Source organism: Sabethes cyaneus, chromosome 2 (genome assembly GCF_943734655.1).
Source record: "Sabethes cyaneus chromosome 2, idSabCyanKW18_F2, whole genome shotgun sequence".
Lineage (NCBI taxonomy): Eukaryota > Metazoa > Arthropoda > Insecta > Diptera > Culicidae > Sabethes > Sabethes cyaneus.
The window spans coordinates 204,408,161-204,427,162 of record NC_071354.1 but is presented as its reverse complement, the minus strand read 5'-3'; the positions used below and the strand labels follow the sequence as shown (position 1 = coordinate 204,427,162).

The window sequence follows — 19,002 nt, the reverse complement described above, 5'->3', positions numbered from 1 at the left end:
GATCACCTGTTCGAGGGCGATGTTGAAGAGCAAGCAGGATACGCCGTCATCATGTCTTAACCCTCGCCGCGTCTCGAAGAGACTCAAGAGTCTCCTCGAGATGCGCACGAAACACATTACACAATCCAATATAGCTATGATCAGTCGCGTCAGTTTATCCGGAAAACCGTTGTCGTGCATTATCTGCCACAGCTACTCTCGACTGTATCGTATGTTGCTTAAAAATCAATAAATATGTGACCACACATGGGCACGTTGTAATCCTAATGATTCTGCAAGATCTGTCGGATAGTAAAAATCTGGTCCGTAGTTGCCCGAGCCTCTATGAAGCCCCTCTGGTAAGTCCCTTCGAAATCCGGTGCTATCGGTGACAGCCTGCGTAACAGGTTCGGAAAGAGTACCTTGTAGGTGGCGTTTACCAGCGTAATACCGCGACAGTTGCAGCAGTCAAGCCGATCACCCTTTTAATAGATGGGACAAGCCACTCCTTCCACCAAGTACTTCGGTAGCTTCACCTCCTCCCAAATCTTGGAAATAACCCAGTGTAGAGCCCTTACTAGCGTTCCTCGGCCATTTTTATAAAGCTCTGCCGGTAGGCGGTCTTTACCCGCGGCTTTATCGGTCTTCAGCAATTGCTCGTTTGATTTCTTGGAGATCAGGTGCTGGGACATTACTATTTTCCATCGACACTCCTAGGCTAACTTCCGTTCCGCCTCCTTCTGCAACTTATCCATTGAGGTGTTCATCAAAGAACTTTTTCCACCTGTCGACCACCTCGCGCTCATTTGTGATTAGATTCCCTTCCTAGTCCCTACACATGTCATGTTTCGGTGTGTAGCCCTTACGAGTTTGGTTTACCTTCTCGTAAAACTTGTGCATTAGTATGTCATTAGCTCGGAATAGGAACAAAGAATCTACTCCAATCATTTGGTGGTCAAAACTAAAAAGCACCAAAGAGCTGAAGAACATGCTGACATCCAACTTTTCATCGAGCATGGCTAAGGCTCCAGCTATCAGCCGTAAGGCCGCCCGGCAGGGCGTCGAAGCATTTCTGTAAAAGGCGTCATTAACGTAGGATTTAAGAAAAAATATGTTCTATAATTAATTGAATAGTCTTTATTTTCTACGTCATCGCACCACAGAAAATAGGGATGTTCTGCCAGTTCTTCCTTTCGTAAGTACATCTCTAGAACGATACTTTCTCTAGAACTTTCTGGCGATTTTTCATAAATAGCCCTACATGATGTGTCTTTCGGAGGCAAAACGAGTAACGACGTTGAAGGTTGAACTCTTCGCTTTCAAATCCGTTTACAACGTTAACTCTCCGGCTGGTTCCCCGAAGCTGTTAAGTTTTTTGCCCTTACACATGCCTTGCCCAACATAACACAAGTCACTAGCTCATTGAAGTCTCTTGATCCGTCCAAAGATCCAGGACCGGATAGGCTACCGGATGTGTTCGTTGTAGCGTCGATGTGCTTGGACCACCGCTCTACTGCATATTTAACTTGTCGATCTCGGAGAGTGTATTTCCAGAAGCATGGAAGTTATCTGCTGTTACACCTATTCTTAAAGCCGGAAACGCCCACGACGTTAAAAATTACCGACCGATTTCGATTCTCTAGTGTCTTGCGAAAACGCTCGAGCTTCTGATACACGATAAACTGTATTCTGCGGTGAAACCCATCATAAATGAATATCAGCATGGCTTCATGAAAAACCGATCTACTAGGCCACAAATCTCGAGTTCAACTCAACTCGAGTTTGGAGAAACGATGTCAACTGGACAGTATTTACGTGGATCAACCGTTGTGAAATTGGTATCAGTTGAGTCAGGTTGTTTTTCAATACCATCCGGCGTGCCACAAGGTAGTCACCTCGGTCCTCTAATTTGCTTCCTGTTCGTGAATAACTTGAGCCACCGAATTAACTCGCATCATCTTATGTACGCCGATGTTTTGAAGATATACTGAATGATCAGCTAGTTGCTAGCTGATCAGCGCAAACGAGCGCTGTTTTAAAGCAAGTTGGTGTGGCGTAAACGGAATGGAAATAAACGCAACGAAGTGCAAGGTAATAAGGTAATAAGTAAAGCTCGGACGCCGCTAAAATACGATTTCAGTATGGATCGTGTTTCGTGTTACATCGACACAAGGCTTGGGAGTGATAATGAACTACAAACTATGTTTTAGCGAGCACATCAATGCGACAACTACTAATGCTTTTGCCATGCTTTGATTCATCCGCCGTAATGTACGATAATTCCGCGATCTGTATTCATTGACGACGCTGTACTTCTCACTCGTACGAAGCGTTCTCGAAAATGCATTTCAAATCTGGACACCTTACTATGCAACTCAGATTGCTCGTATTGAAACGATACAACGTTGTTTCGTTCGTTTCGCGCTACGACGACTGCCTTAGAGTGAACCGCAAAGATTACCATCGTACGAACAGCGATGCCTACTAATAAGATTGGAGCGAATGTTTGCTTTTAACATACTGTCTCTCCAGACCTCTTGCGATTGGCAAACTTTTCCGTCCCAGCCCGTCGATCTCGACAACGTCTGCTATTTCTGACTGTAAGACATAGAACTGTATTTGGACAAAACCATCCACTTGAGAAATGTTTTGCTTGTTATGTAATCTGAATGTAGGTTTCGACTTTCACGTAACGAGAGACCGTTTAAAAGTTGGCATAAGACATCTAGCATAGGTAATAAGCATTCAACCAACAAACATTTTCTTTGAGCAGTAGATTATTCAACCGTTATATAGCCAATGTTTGGGAATCAAGCGCTTAATAAGCAATTATACAGCATAAATGTTTGTTGGGCAGTCTGTACAGTCTGTACTAAAGACGTAGCAAATAAAATAAAATAAAATCTGAAACTAGTCCATTTTTTAAAGCATGCGTTTTTTGATAGGACGCCACATCCTCCCCCTGCGTTCAATTCAATACATGATACTACCTCTAAAGTCACCCAAAAAGTTTCTATTTGGCAATGGATCACCAATGTGATATCCTGTGGTTTACCATCTGCACGCCTCATCCCATTTACGCTGGAAACTGCAGTCCCACGCTACCGGCCACTCCTCAAATAATATGTAAACAACACACATTACATATTACAGACACCTCCTCTATGCTATAAATGCCAGGATATAAATACCAGCTGTTTACGCCTTGCCATGGTGAAGGTTCACCTGGAATAATTTTCCGTTATTCTCCATTTTTACTGATTGCATTCTTCATTTTCCCTCAGACTGGAGTAGTGATTTCCAATTATTTATATGCCTGTATGATTCTGGATATTCATAACTGAGACTTTGATGCTTTCAGAACAACCCAAATTTGGCTGATTTATACTGAACTCCATAACAGGACGATCTTTTATCAGTATTCCCACATTACTTAGTAATCCCACCCTGCTTCTTGAAAAGTCCAGGGGTATGACAGTTTGCATTAACTAGTCTTTGGGTCACCGAATTTGAGCCAGTAGGTACCGAGGCAACAGTGTGCAGGGAAAGGAAAGTGCATCATAGGCTTCTTTAACATCATCGCCACGCTGGATTACCTTCTTTGGGCCAACTTGATATCTGCGTTGGGGAAGTGCGCTACAGCTCAGCTGTACTGTTCGCTTGAATATGATTCTATATGTTCTTATCTAAGTGTGCTATTTCATTGGAAGATTAATGAAACAAAATGTATTGTGGTGTGACAAGGATGTGCTGTTGGAAAAAAGGGTCTCAGTTAGCTTCCAGTTCAGGTTTTGATATCATATCCTTCCGGCGTCTCCGTGGCTACCTCTGCTGGCGTTCAACTGCATTCATAGCAGATTTAATGCTCGCCACCAGCTACTGCGGCTTGAACTGCTTGTGGACGTTATGTCGTTAAACACAACAGGGCAATGGCAATTATTTTACGTTCCAATACTATACCAATTCAAACACAGCCTTAAAGCCTCCTACAGTTTCATTATTTTAAATACCGGCATAACGTATGAATTTTAAATCGTTCATTTCTAAACAGCTCATTCCATCGGACAGAATAAAGTGTAACATTTCGGAGAATTTTAAAAGCTTATAGGATCTTTAGTTCATACTATTGCATTTATAAATGCTACGCAATGTAATAATGCTTTTATAAAATGTGCACGTTGTTTCATAGTTCATTGTTTTGTTCAACTCTTACAATAACCCCTGAGTAGAATAGAAACGTCGGTATGATTTCTATTCGAAACCCTACCAATTTTCTAGTTGAACCCCTATGCATGCACATTAAATTTTCTCGTTGCACATAGGAGTATGCAGAACAAAAACGTGGCCAAAATTATTTCAAAGGATTTTAAGTCAGTTGATGCATCAAATAGCTCAAAAAAGTTATTATTTATTATTTTTAGATGATAAAACTTGTAAACAACAACTTGTATTTACCTAGCAGTCACATATGTGCTTTTCTTATACACTTTCAGTATAGTATTCCCATTTATCGTTAAGCAAATGTGAGTATCAAATAAGACACGATTTTGAAACAAAATTACATCAATATTGTATTTTTTTTAGCAGTACAATAAAAAAACGTAGGCCAGAAGTCCTACGATCCTTACGATTTAGAGACAACTACGAATTCGAATCACTCTCACTTTCTTCTGAACTCGCGTTTGATGCATCGTTGTATCCGTCAAGTTCCATGTTCGGCTGACCTGGAACAAGTAGTTGAAGTGTTTCGGTTGAAAAAGAGTGTGTAGTTTTTATTGGCTTTGCCCGAGAACTACTCAGTAAAGGATCAGAGCTCAACAAAAGTCTATTAAAAATGTCTCGGTTGCACTGCTGCCTTGAGAACTTTCTGGCAAAGTTCAATCGGTAATCACGAAAATGTTTGTTTCGTGCTTCGGCGGCTTCTTCAGACAGCTGTCCAATTGGTAGTAACGCGTGCTCTATTACCTCTGCTCCATGGATAAGTATTTTGTGCAGTGTCGGTGACATTGGGTGCCAGCCATACAGCCGAATATAAAGTTGGGCTGTTTCCTCAGCATAAACCGCAAATTTATCGGTATCAATACTATACCCACTTGAAATCGTCTCAAGTACCACTTTGAACCTTTGTATTAGGGTTACATCCACACCAGTTATCTGTGAAGCTTTACACGTATCTGAGAAAAATGTCCGTGACATGTTGCCGTTGTTAGTATTGCCAGCACCAGCTTTAGGCATGTCCACCAATAGACCCATCTCTGTTCTAAATGCTTGCTGAATTTCAAGCTTATTTTTCGACACTATTATCTTATCAGCGTCGGTTTTTGCCTGCCATTTCTTAATCGGCAATTTGTAGGCAACGTGTAAAATCAATTCAAAGAACCTTATTCGAGCATGCAGTATAGAAAGACCAAACTTATAGTTCTCAGGATTAGCCGCTTTTTTCTTCGTCAAATTGTTAAAATCCTTCGAAGTTTCCCCACATATATAACATCTCATCGTCGAAGTGGTATCTGTGGCAGCGTTACACACCTTCATCAGAATAACAATACATTATTTTCGAGCTTCTTAATGAATTAACGAATAAACGAGAAAAAATTAGAGAACTACTTCGTAATTATATTAAATAGATTTTCTCCAAATTTTTCTCGCTTATTTGTTACTTACCTTACCATCAACCATAGATGGAACCAAGATATGTGAAACTTTAGCTAGGTTTCCTGTGGATATCTGGGTTTCTGTTTGTTTTAAGCCATTGACTTGCGTCTCAATATATTGCATTTCTTTCTTAGTTATTTCATTAGTTTCACGGACAAATGTAACTCTGATTGGACGACAAAACCTCGGTGATGAAGGCATAGGATTCTGCCATACAACTTTCTTCTGTCCGTTAACGTTGCTTATCAGCCGGAGAGGAACGAACGAGCTTATACAAATGTGAGAATCACTGTCTGACGGGTTCTCAAATTTTTGATTATACTGTACTTGTTGAGAACCATCGCATCCCCATTTGCTGAGCAGCTCCAAATTTTGTTTTTCATTATCAGGCAAGGACATAATTACTTCATCTAGATACTTACATAAGCGTGTAGCTGTGTGATCTAGTAGCGGCTGCAACTTTACCTCGGCATGGGTATCTGTTACCGAAAATTCTAGTTCTGGTGGATAGCAGTTTCGTTTTGCGTTCTTCAAAAGCGAATAACAAGGATAAATGTTCTTGTTTGCAGAATATATAATATTATACTGCTTTTTCGAAAGATTGGCTTCGACGAATATAGCCAAAGCCTGCTCTGGTGAATGCTTTTGAACAGTATTTGACTGTACAGCTGTCAACGCGATTTTTAATTCTGAAGCTTTTGAGGGATTTTCAGTGATATCTTTTATGATGCTGGAAACCGTCGTATTTCCCACAGATCTCTGACTCATTTGTGCTGCATAACTTAGGACCTCAACTGGGACATTTTCTCTCAGCTCTAACGTTTTTCTTCGCTTGCTTCTCTCACTAGATTCAGCAAACTTCTTCCTTGGACGACCTGCATTTGAAATATCACACCAAGTAGATAACTGGATTGTAGAACTCAACCAACTTTTGTTTGCCTTTTGGAACCGATCTCTATGGTTAGAGGAAGCCAACCATCTGCGTTTGAACTGTGTCTTAAAACCACTCAACTGATGTTTCAGTGTTTGATAGTGATTCGGAGGGCATTTAAGAGTTTCTTTAAGTCTCTCTTCCATAAACAAAAGCTTTTTGTCAATTAAACGATCAGGACATTTCTGTATTAACTGAAAGAGGTGGTTTCTGGAAAATTTCCAGTCAGTTCTCTCAAAATCTGAAAGAATATATCGAAATTTCTCAACTAATGCATGACAAACACAACTATTTGATAAAATTGAAAAAACGCGAGAAAAATCGTCACAACTTCAAATCCAAAAATAAATTGAGAGCGTGAGGATGCGTGAGATTTTCTTTCGGAACATTATTCTAGAACTCCAGATCTTTCTAATGATGGTAATATTTTTGCTTAGAGATGCTTAGAACATAAACAAAAACGCTTTTTTGTAAAAAAAATGTCTTAAAAAAGAACGAAAATAGTTGCTATTTCCACGCCTGGCTTACGGGTTTCACTTAAATATATATGAACAAACTTATGCTGAAATTTACTCTACATACCTTTGTCTTGATTATCCATGTTGAATTTTTGCGTGGCTGTTTCTAAAAAATATCAAAAACACAGCAGGAACTCAACCTTGTTGGTCGGACCACTTGCAAATAAAAACACGTTGCGAATTATAGCAAGGTTTTGACAGCTGTATCATTTTGTAAACAATCGAGATGTTTTCAAAATGGCCGACATATGATGGTATAAGTATCTAACAATGCAACAATGATAAATAGCACGTGGTTCATTGACATTTGGATTTTTGAATTTTGGCCAGGTTTTTGGCTGATATACTCCTACGTGTTGGTTACTGTGTGCTGTATCGGTTTCGTTCGGATTTAGCCCCTCACAGCTGACTCACAAACAGAGCTTGCCACAATAGAATACAGTACGTTCGACGGAAATACTTGGCAAGGGCCAGACGATGGCCTGAGCAGGGTGCAGAGGGCTGAATTAATGGCTGGTTACAGTGGGGCGCAGCACAAAGTTTGCATCGGACGATGTGCACTTTGAAATACGGCATAAATCAGCACACTTTCCTGACACCCTCCGAGAACCGCTGTGATGAATGTCCCTCTGACCGGACTGGACTGCTGGTTGCTTGCTGCTGAAATCGAAGGAAAAGTTATCTAACTGCACCACAATTAGTGCTCCGTTTTAGTGTGTATTTGTTGCCACAGCTTGAGCAGGACATATACTTATACTTAGGTTGTGTCCTCGGTAAAAGCAAATGTTGGGTCGTTAGCTACATAATTTGAGAAGTATACTGCTGTCGTTTGTTGCCGGATTAACAATCAACTGGCTTACTCTAAGACTAACTATTTAAAATATTGATTGGGTTCTGTTCAATGATAAAGACATCCGTTGCTTATAATCGACAGACAAATGGAATGGGGAAGCATTGATCATCAAATATTCAACTCAGGATATCCGTCAAATCTAATTTTCCGGAAGGGAGCTCAACTGTGATTGTTCGGTCAACTAGGGACAACGGTTGGTTATCTAACAACAGCAACGGAAGCGGAAAATCAGATGTTAAACACGTTTTCCGTTCAATTACAATATTCACATAGCGGAAATGTTGTTTTAGTGTATTATTTGAATGTTGAGATATGTAGGTACAGCGCTAAGTTTATCTAGCTTAAACAAAACATCGAGTTGCTTCGTCATTCGGATTCGGATGAGTGTACTCGAATAATTTCAACTGTTATTTAACTAGATTTTCCTTTGCTCAAAGTTTCGATTGTGTCTCCTTTTTCAAAAGCACATCGAGCGCAACCGAAACTTCTGAACTGTCCGAAAAAGTTTTTTTCTTTCTCGGAGAAAAACAAACGAGCTGCCAACGGCAACTTGATTCACTCGAGAAAACTTTCACTTTTCCACGAACAGACTGCCAGCAGAGGGATTTGCTGGAACAAAAGCCCAAACCGGAACGGAACGGTAAGAACTTGGTGATGAAGGTACCTATTTCTATTTGAGGTTCGTACCTGCTTCGCCACTGTCACCACTTATTTTTTGAAGATGAGTAAGCTAATGGTGGCGGGGGAAGCCGGAACAGTCCTTTTGCTATAATCGGTGTGGAACGAAAAAAGGAACGACCTCAAAATTGGCAAGTTTCGTCTTGCTACTCATCTGAGCGCATAAGCAAAAGCTTCTAAATAGTTGATTTGAACAAGTCGAAATGATAAGGTAAGAAAAAAGTTCTGTTGTAATAGACGCTAATCGAGTTAAAAAAATTAGGAACCAAAACATGGAACAAATTTACGAAAAAAATAATACATATGGTCATGGTGAATCATGGTCATGGGACATTCGGCCAAATCGTAACGACAGTTCCGGATTGATACGCACATTCGTCCCGTCCCCGTCACGAACATCCTCTTTAAACCCGCTATCACAGACACAGACTGTGTGCAGAGTGATGAATGCATAAAATTTTCGTCACAGTTAAAGTGTCACTTGACGCGCAACCAAAGCTACGATTTATTTGATAAGTTTACTGCGTTAGAAGCGTAATTTGTTCCATGCCAGTGGAAGGCGTTTTCAGCTTGATCAGGTCCCGTGAACGCAACGGTGTTGCAGAAGTGGAAGTTTTTTATGTCGCGACACCGGATCTAGCACATGCAAATGCTATAGTACTATATGCACGGGTGAACCAGTTTCCGGCGCTGTGTTTCTACATTCCAGCGTCATTGTGTGATTTATGAATGTTTGCTTTTAATTAAATTGCTCGCAAGAGTGCAAAGTTTTCAGTAACGTGGTTTACCCTCCAGCTAGCAGGCAGCTAGGAAACAAGAGAAAAGTGCAGCATAAACGCTTTCGCACATATCCTACCGGAGACTGAGCTGCGGTTCACAGGGACGACGGTCCTGGCAACCGATTCGAAATATTTGTAATCGATTCATCCTGCGGCCTTTATGGGAAAGCAGATTGCGAAACTTTTGCACTGGTTGAATGGACTAGTAATGGCCTAGTAATAGAATTAAGCACACACCGTAATGCAATTAGTAGAGGTGATTTTCGGAACAGCACTTAGCACATGGACAGTTAAAGCATATGTTTGCGTGTTTATTGGTGTACGGCTGTTAAACTTTCCCGTCATTATTTTGGTGCCACTCTTCTAATAACAATTTTCTCTCCTTGAAATCACATAACACAAATGGATTTCACTTACCTACTTCAACACGTTGTCAATCACAGTCTAAATCGATAAAAGAACGTGTTTTAGTATCTTCGTAGCACTTCCAACACCTTCTTTCAGATCTTTCAGTCGAATATCTATTCGGTAACATCTTCCCTTAGGGAAAAAACACATTAGGGATTCTTTCATACACCATTAATCATTGCGGCGATCAATTGCTGGCTCTACCAGTTTTATGACGAGTGGACATCGGTAGGGTCACTGCCAAGAAGGAGAAGGAGATTTATGAGAAGCATATGTGCATGAAACGTATATGGCAATTTATTACGACAGTAAATTGAGCGATTGACTGGTCGAAATGGATGTTCTGATAACGTCTACGATGAAAAGACACGACTAAACGAGGAAGCCGCTCGTGTAAGATGAAATGGCAAACTGATTTATTGCAAAACCTTTCATCAGGTGTTTAAATTTATTAGAGCAAAATATTTGTTTTTACTCACGAAACTGCAGACTGCACTGATTAAACTGATTTATCTATTCCGTGGTAATGCTACCAAACTCAACGAACAAAGTTAAAACCCAATTTCTTCAACTGCTTCATACTGAACAAATATTGTGGAACTATTCCGACAAAACTGCTCTTGAAATAGATACGATTTTTCAAACTGTCCAACCCGCAAACCTCAAACCATGCTCGTTACCACAGGATAGACAAGACATCACTTAATCTCCCTCGAATAGAAAATTCGAAGACGAGCAAATATTTGCTCTGGTCACATAAATCAGTCCAACTGCACGATTTACGTGACCAATTTGCCGGTGTATCGATTTCGTATAAAGAATGCATAGCTATATACTACCTATACCTAGCTAGATGCACTCAATCTATCAGTGGATAACACGTACTCGCTCATATTGAAAGCTTTGTTGTTGACATTTTCAATAATACTCGTTGTATGGATTTCTGAACTTACATTTTCTGATTTTATATTTCTGGTTTTAATCTTAACAAACAAAATGAATTAGCTTCTAGAGTTACTATAGACAGTTTTTGTGGTCTTGTTAATGACTAATGTTTTATGGAAGAGTCTCGAATTTCTCGAGTTCGATTAGTTTTTGAGTTTCGCAAAAATTTCTGTTTTATTTGTATGAGAGTCCATATCCCCCTACCACAGGGGTGAGAGGTCTCTAACTATCATAAAATAAATTCAAGACTCCAAAATCTCCCACATGCCAAATTTGGTTCCATTTGCTTGATTAGTACTCAAATTATAATGAAATTTGTATTTCATTTGTATGGGACCCCCCCCCCCCTCTCAAAAGGGGAAGGGGTCGTAATTCACCATAGAAAAAATTTCTGCCATCTAAAACTCCCACATGCCAAATTTGGTTCCATTTGCTTGATTATTTCTCGAGATAAGAGAAAATTTGCATTTCATTTGTATGGAAGCCCACCCTCTTCAAGGGGAGATGGATCATAACTCGCTTTCTAAAGAGGAGAGGGGTCTCAATTCACCATAGAAAAAAATCTTGCCTCCGAAACCACTTACATGTCAAATTTGGTTCCATTTGATTAATTAATTCTCGAGTTATGAGGAAATTTGTTTTTTTATTTGTATAGGAGCCCCCCTCTTAAAGTGGGGAGGGGTTCTAATTCACCATGGAAAATATGTTTACCTCCAAAAACCTCCACATGCTAAATTTGGTTCTATTTGCTTGATTAGTTCTCGAGTTATGAGGAATTTGTATTTCATTTGTATAGGAGCCCCCCTTCCTAAAGTGGGGGAGAGGTCCTAATTCATCATAGAAAAAATTCTTGCCTCCAAAAACACCTGCATGCCAAATTTTGTTCCATTTGCTTGATTAGTTCTCGAGTTATGAGGAAATTTGTATTTCGTTTGTATAGGAGCCCCTCCTCTTAAAGTGGGGAGGGGTCCTAGTTTACCATAGAAAATATTCTTGCCCTCGAAAACTTTCACATGCCAAATTTTGTTCCATTTGCTTGATTAGTTCTCGAGTTATGAGGAAATCTGTTTTTCATTTGTACAGGAGCCCCCCCCCCTCTACATGCAAATTTTCACACCGATTGGTTCAGTAGTTTTTGATTCTATAAGAACATCCCGACAGACAGAAATCCATTTTTATATATGTATAAGATTACTAGAAATCCGAGACTATTTTTATCAAAATTATGTTTTATAACATATAAAAAATTTGCGGACGTTATGTTGTAGGGGAAATGTGTATAATGTGCCCCCCCTAAGAATAAATGGATATATCTCCGTTATACTTCCCCAAATTAACGTTACAACTACGTGTATATGTTGGTATTTAAGCTGACAACCAATTGCAATTGTTTATTTCATTTAGTATTGTGGAATAAACATGCTAGGAATTATTTAATAAAAGCACCTAAATGTTGTGTTTCTCGTCTGCGCGGGGTAAAATGCCCCACCTGCGGTATAATATGCCCAATGCGGTAATTTGAGTATTTCTACAAGTGACAGACCAACTCTATTTTGTAGAAAGCAAAACTATTTCCTTTGTTTTGCAAAATATCGTTATTTTATGTAAAATAAACCTAGTTTCGGCCTTCTGGTGCACTTTTTCTTTTCTGCGTGGGGCACATTATACTGCAGCTGTGGCGTTTTGTACCGGGTAGTTGAATTACCTAGAATTTGGACGTTGGTAATAAATTATTCCCACCACGGTTGCTCTACAATACTAATTGAATTAAATAATGGCAATTGGCTTCAACTTAGATCTGTTTACCTATGTTTATAGCCACATTTGCAAGGGGGGCAAATTGCACCACCGCAAGTGGGGCATATTGGCCTGCTTTTACTTATTTGAAAAAATATTAAATACTAAAGCAAATCAAGCGTTTCATACCGTTATTTCTGGCAGGGATGTCTTTTTGAAGTTCACTTTACGCAATCGAATCGCAACAACCGGTTATTTACAAATTTTGACAAGAAAATAGCTTATGGAAATGACGCCAAAAGTTACATCGGAAGCTGCTCAAAAACAAATTTATTTTTGTTTTGTTTTTACAGCATGTAACAACTGTCATACTTGCATAGTAGGCTAGGTCCATCAAATACTATGGTTTCTGGGTGGTTTTGCATTTTGATTTCGCTTGTTTAGCGAAAAACGAAGGGGGGCACATTGGCCAGGGGGGGGCACGTTATACACAATTCCCCTATGACACATCAAAAATTTGTTTTTGAGGAGGTTGTGATTATACCATCCACTGCAGTGGAGACGCATGGTGTTTTTAGTTGCAAAGAAACGGCTATTTCAGTATACTCTTAACGGCATTATCGCACCTCCATGCCACAGGTAAAATGCGTACCTTTCAGTGAAATAAAATAACTAACGAAATTCAACCGGGAAAAAGTTTCTTCTTTCCTTATTTTATTTTGCAGGCTCCGTGGTTACCAAAGAAACTTTCTTTAAGTCGCGCTATTTTTTTGTTCAATATTGTAACGAGTTTTGTTAATTTTTGCACTGGATTTGGCTCCGATGAGATACAACATTACCTACTAGTTGCAAACCAATGTTGCACATCGAGTGAGAAGCAAACGATGCCCACTCTTGTGAGTTCGTTACACTCTTCCACGAGCGAGCGTGAGACTCATAGCATTCGACGCTTATGCCACTGACGGAAACATACATCCTGCTACTTACACACTCGCAAGCGCACAGCCTCGCAGCATTTTTATGCACAGCTCGCTCATGAAGCCAACAGCTCGTGAGCAGCCAACAGCCCACGAGCGGCCACTGAGATGTATGGTTATGAACTTTGCTTTACTTATTCGTTTCTTCTTCATTTTACGCCCTCGCTTACATACGCGGGTAAGAGTGCGAGAACGGTGACAGTGGTTGATAGCCAAATGCACACTCGCAAAAACTCGTTGCAGTGCATGAAAAAATAAGAAAGTGCGAAAAAGGTGATCATATCAGTCTGCTTGTTACAACGAGACCGCGCGTGTGAGAAAATTAGATCATACGAGTGCGGGCTTCGCAACACTGTTGACAACTTTTTCTCGAAAAATCATTGACAAACTCGACGCGAAATTAAATGCAAAATTTGCGATTGGGATGCAATAAAAGTGCTCCAATTCTCACTAAGCTCAAATTTTTAAGCTCATGAATATGGTGCAAATGAACCTTCAAAGCTATAGATGTTATTTTTGAATGCTTGGTTAGGTTAGTTAAGTTTCCAGCATCATATTTGGAATTCGTCAAAATGTTAAAACTTATTGACGAAAAATATACTAGTAAGACTTTAAATTGATTTTATTGCTGAGAACGATAACTTCCGAAGTAAGAAGTACATGGAGGAAGTACATTCCTGCCACTAATTCAATTCATGTTCCTTCCTACTCTGAAAACCTTCACTTTAGTCTGGATAATACTGGCTACGAAACGTGTTTCATGCCTTATTTCTAATAGCTGATTTCTCGTATAACTAATTTCAGGCCATTAACCTATAGTAAACGGGAGAGCTGTGCATCTTCGGCAACGACGACTACCTTGCTGGGACCTCCTCCAGTCCAGCACGGAAGTAATTCAAACACAGCACGAGGCTCCAACGGTGCTCTGCATCTGTACACAACCGGAGCGCCGAGGGCAATCAGTCCATTGATGCAGGTGAGTTTGGGCGGTTCATGCGTCATCAATAATTCAATCAATTAAGTTTCAACCTCGATTGTAGTAGGTAGGCCCATGAGAGATGTTTGTACTAATTAAATTAATTCGATTTTTTTTCTTGTTTATGTTCCAGGGACTTGAAGAAAACTCAGTCTGAAACACGATAAAATCTTTACATCTGTTAGCTACGAAAAAAATACCAATCACTGTTGAATATCATTGTACAATAGCTGTTAGTATTTAGGTATAAAACAAATTTGTTGATTATTTGATTTTCGAAAACGTCATACAACATTCAAAAGCTGAGTTTAAAAAGCAACAGAATCCCATTCTGTTTCAGCTAAAGTCAAAAAACCAATCTTAAATAAATTCAGAGATCAGTCCAATCCGACCCGACATTTTAGTTTTTGAATCATTATTGGAAGGACCACAATCATACGGATTGCATGCCGCAGCAGTTATGAAAGAAGCCGAAAATAACTCTCCCATGTATGTTGACGTTAACACAATGCCACCTAGCAAAAATCTGCAGACCATCTTTCTATCGATGTATTTCAATCCGATTTGTATACTCAATATATGGTATAACTGTTTTCGAGCTATATAAGTACCTGCTTTTTAAATTGCAGTCATTCAACTAGATCCGAAAAGTCCCTGCACCAATAATTTCCGTTGAAAGAATTAGACGAATTATGTCTAATCTTGTTTACTTACACATTACCGGAGCCAACAGAAAAAGGATATAAAATGCTGCTCGCAAGTGGGGAAATTTTCAATTGCACTGCAATCGTAATTCACGGCAACAAAAATGAACTTCATTGGAACCTTTCTAGTGCTTCTTTACTTCGGAGGACGAGCCACCGCTACCGGTTCTGCTGTACCTTTAGTGCTATTGAACATTCTAGAAGCAATTAAGTATCCTCTAAAAGTGAAGATCATGAGTTGTTGGCAAGAACCGCTGAAATTACAATTTTTCAACGCTCTAAACGATCGCTATTTGACGTCATTCGCTGACGATCATATAAATCAGTTCGAAGAGGATATCAACGATCACCAAATACTTCTTGTGGTAGATTTGAGCTGTCCCAACACAATCAATCTCTTACAATCAGCAGGACAGTTACTGTACATGAAATATCGCTGGCTACTGTTGGATTCAGTGCTATTGGAAAATGACCAATTCGATGAGGACACTCAGACACGTTCCTATTTGGATCAACTTTCCGAGCTACCCCTGTTGGTCAGTAGTGAAATTATGTTTATGATTCGACGAGGACCGAACGATTTTGTGGTGAATTTTGTTTTCCGAACTGGATACGACGATCCGTTGAGAGTGGAAATATTTGGAACTTGGGTCAACGGTAGTTTCACGGATCATCGTGAACTTGTGGTTACCTCCGTTAGAAGGTTGAACCTACGTAGATATATGCTTCGTGCCTCTATGGTTGTCACCATTCCGGAAACTCTTCATCATCTAACGGATTACAAGTAAGATAATATTGTTCTATCACATTCCCAATTATAATGTGGGTTTTATGACACTCTTATAATAGGTTTTACGAGCAAAATTGTTCATAAAAGCCTTCTTAGGAGGGAAATAAAACTTAAATTGTATCTTGAAATGTCTAACTATCTATTTTTCTCCGGTTCGTAAGAGACAAGCACATCGATACCATTACAAAGGTGAACTACGTCTTGACAAACGACCTAGTACACTACATGGGTGCCCGGATAAACTACTCGGTAGTGTCCAGCTGGGGTTACTACAATTCTACGACGAAACGCTGGGACGGCATGATCGGTGAACTATCTCACCGAACGGCAGACCTCGGAGCTTCACCGCTGTTTTTCACCAGTGATCGCATCGCTGTAATCGATTATGTTGCCATGACATCGGCAACTCGCTCGAAATTTATATTCCGATCGCCGAAACTCTCCTTCACCGAAAACGTTTTTCTTCTACCGTTCGATGACGTACGTTTAGGTTAGCATCATGTCTAGAGATCCACGTTGAAGAAGGTCATTCTCATTACAGATCGTCTGGGTCTGTATTGCAATAGTTATTATACTTTCTTCCGGATTGCTGGTTATAACTGCTCACGCAGAGTGGAGCGTTCCTCTACTTCAAGATGATCCAAATGATCCTAGCATTCTACGTCCGACATTCCGCGATACGTTGCTCATGATCTATGGAGCTACCTGTCAGCAGGGCTCATCCACGCTGCCTCGAAGCTGTTCTGCCAGAACCATCACCATGATTACCTTCACAATCCTAATGTTCCTCTACGTATGCTACTCGGCCAACATCGTTGCCCTGCTACAGAGTCCATCGACAAAGATCCGAACACTGGAAGACCTGCTGGCGTCTCGGTTGAAGTTTGGAGCTCATGATACAGTTTTCAACCATTACTACTTCACCCATGCCACGGAACCTACACGTCAGGCAATCTACGAACGGAAAATACGCCAACCGGATGGTTCGGAGAACTTCGTCCCATTGGAGCAGGGAATCGATCGAATTCGACGCGGACTGTACGCGTTTCACGTTGAGCAAGGTGTTGGCTACAAGGTAATCAGCGAGACCTACCAGGAGGATGAAAAGTGTGGCCTGCAAGAGATCCAATATCTGCAGGTGATCGATCCATACTACGCCATTCAAAAGAACTCATCCTTCAAGGAGCATGTCAAAATTGGGTAGTCCAATATATTAGTTTCTCGAAAAAATATTTTTTCAATTTGTTTTTTCAGGTTGTTTCGACTTAACGAACACGGGATCCAGTATCGCGAGAATGCGAATTTCTACACTAAGAAGCCCAAATGTACCGGTGGAGGAGGCAAGTTTGTACCGGTCAGCTTGGTGGACACCGAACCGGCCATCCTGGTGATCGTATGGGGTGCCGCACTAGCTGCAACCATGTTTGTCGGGGAGATATTTTTGGCGAAATGTTCGAGGAAAATTCGTGACTGGAAAGGAGCACAGGTGCTGACCTATCGAAAATAGATGTTTTCGGTTGAACATTCAAATAAACAATATTCCTTTTTATGAACCCTAACTAATTGAATTACCGGAGGTCTAGAAGGACCGGTAGTATGAACGGACGAAAATTACGAATGCAACAGGTTGCTCACAGAAGTAAAAGTTTCGGTTATTAATTTAATAAACATTCCGTAAATCGACTCACCTCGGATGCCTTGTTCCGGAACCGGCAAAAGTTTGCTCGTATGTTGAAGCACTATGTGCGATATGCTATCGTGCTATCGCCACAGAGAACGAAGTGAAAACGTGTGCTGCTATCTCCAGTGGTTCAACATAACTGTTATTATTATTCACTTCACAGCAAATCAGCTGTTGCCACTTTAATTAAAATGTGTAATGAAGTTGGAGAAATATTTAATAGTTTAGTCTCCCGCAGAAACTTTCTTCATAATGAACTCTAATGAAAAACATCCCTGAAAACAAATATTCGCTAAAAATTCACTAAATTCCAAATGCTGTTTAAGCTCGTATAAAATGAAGCTCAAATAATTACTCGGGTTTGTCTTTGTTATTTCACTCCATTTTTTCTCTCAATCCAAATTTCTTTCCCCACTTGGTTAATCACTTTCATTCAAACTTTTTTCAATTCCAGCACCATCCCAGCTCCTTTTCGATAATTTTGGGATTCTTGGAAAATACTGTCCTCAAAGTTTTCAACAGAGTAAATTTCCAGCGAAATCGGTGGGCTCATATCTTTTGGTTCGAAATGTACATTATTATCACTTCAACACGTTCCGAGCGTAATGGCATGAAAACACTTTTGCTTGTCTAACATTCCAACGTTCATTGAAGTTCCGGAAGTTATATAAGGAGAGCTTGGTTCACCGTAACCGCAATGCGATTGATTTTTTTTTGGTAAACTGGGATGGTTCAGTCGGTTCAATTTTGCGGGACTTGGAAAAACGGTAGATTTTACATTCAAAAACTTGTTACGTTTCTTTGAATAAAACAATGCTGCAATTTGATATCGATTATTATTTATTCGGAATTGGCTGATCGAAAAAACAATCACAATGACGCGTCCTACGGCGAACTTTCAATTAATTCCTGTTCCTGTAAAATAACGTTTGCTGCTTTCATGTACCTTTTTCTCAGAAACGTTGTACCGCAATAATGCTGTTTCTATTATGTTGGTAATCATTTGGCGATGAGTTTCCAGAATATTTCGGTATGTCCAATATTGTCTCGTTTGTACTTTGCTTTAGGCTAAAACTGACATTTCCTAAAATTTACCGCCAAACATTTACTAATGCAACAAATAAAGAGATATTGACAGATCATGTAATTCTACGAAATTTGTCATACGTAAATAGAACAAATATCACTTGAATTCATGTTCGTGTTGTTTTCTACATTCATTCATTTTCGACAATAGCGAATGAAGTCAAATGTGAATCATTTTTTTGATTTTGAACTGCCGACAACGGCGAACGAAACTACAAAAAAAAAAGAAAACCTTGCTCCGAGTTTTATTCAATTTCCTTCAACCTTTAGTTTGGTTTTGGTTGATTTTAAAAAGCAGGTAGTTT

At 39.9% G+C, this 19,002-nt stretch overlaps 2 protein-coding genes across 2 annotated transcripts in view; both read left to right on the top strand.

The window, feature by feature from the left end:
- Positions 1-14,656, top strand: part of LOC128736563 (diuretic hormone receptor-like) — an 82,522-nt gene extending 67,866 nt beyond the window's left edge. The window contains exons 14-15 of the mRNA XM_053831049.1: positions 14,265-14,436; positions 14,570-14,656. Coding sequence (XP_053687024.1) covers positions 14,265-14,436; positions 14,570-14,593 — 196 coding nt within the window. The 3' untranslated portion in view covers positions 14,594-14,656. The remainder of the gene's footprint in view (positions 1-14,264; positions 14,437-14,569) is intronic.
- A 588-nt stretch (positions 14,657-15,244) lies between these two features.
- Positions 15,245-17,437, top strand: LOC128736562 (ionotropic receptor 75a-like). The gene is made up of 4 exons (XM_053831048.1): positions 15,245-15,924; positions 16,092-16,410; positions 16,472-17,130; positions 17,185-17,437. The coding sequence occupies exons 1-4, from the start codon at positions 15,245-15,247 to the stop codon at positions 17,435-17,437; spliced, it is 1,911 nt and encodes a 636-aa protein (XP_053687023.1).
- Positions 17,438-19,002: the final 1,565 nt, after the last annotated feature.

Excerpts from the sequence above, each read along its gene's own strand:
- LOC128736562 (XM_053831048.1), top strand. The coding sequence starts at position 15,245 with ATGAACTTCATTGGAACCTTTCTAGTGCTTCTTTACTTCGGAGGACGA. Across the intron at positions 15,925-16,091 it reads CATCATCTAACGGATTACAA|AGACAAGCACATCGATACCA; the intron begins GTAAGATAATAT and ends CCGGTTCGTAAG. Across the intron at positions 16,411-16,471 it reads TTCTTCTACCGTTCGATGAC|ATCGTCTGGGTCTGTATTGC; the intron begins GTACGTTTAGGT and ends TTCTCATTACAG.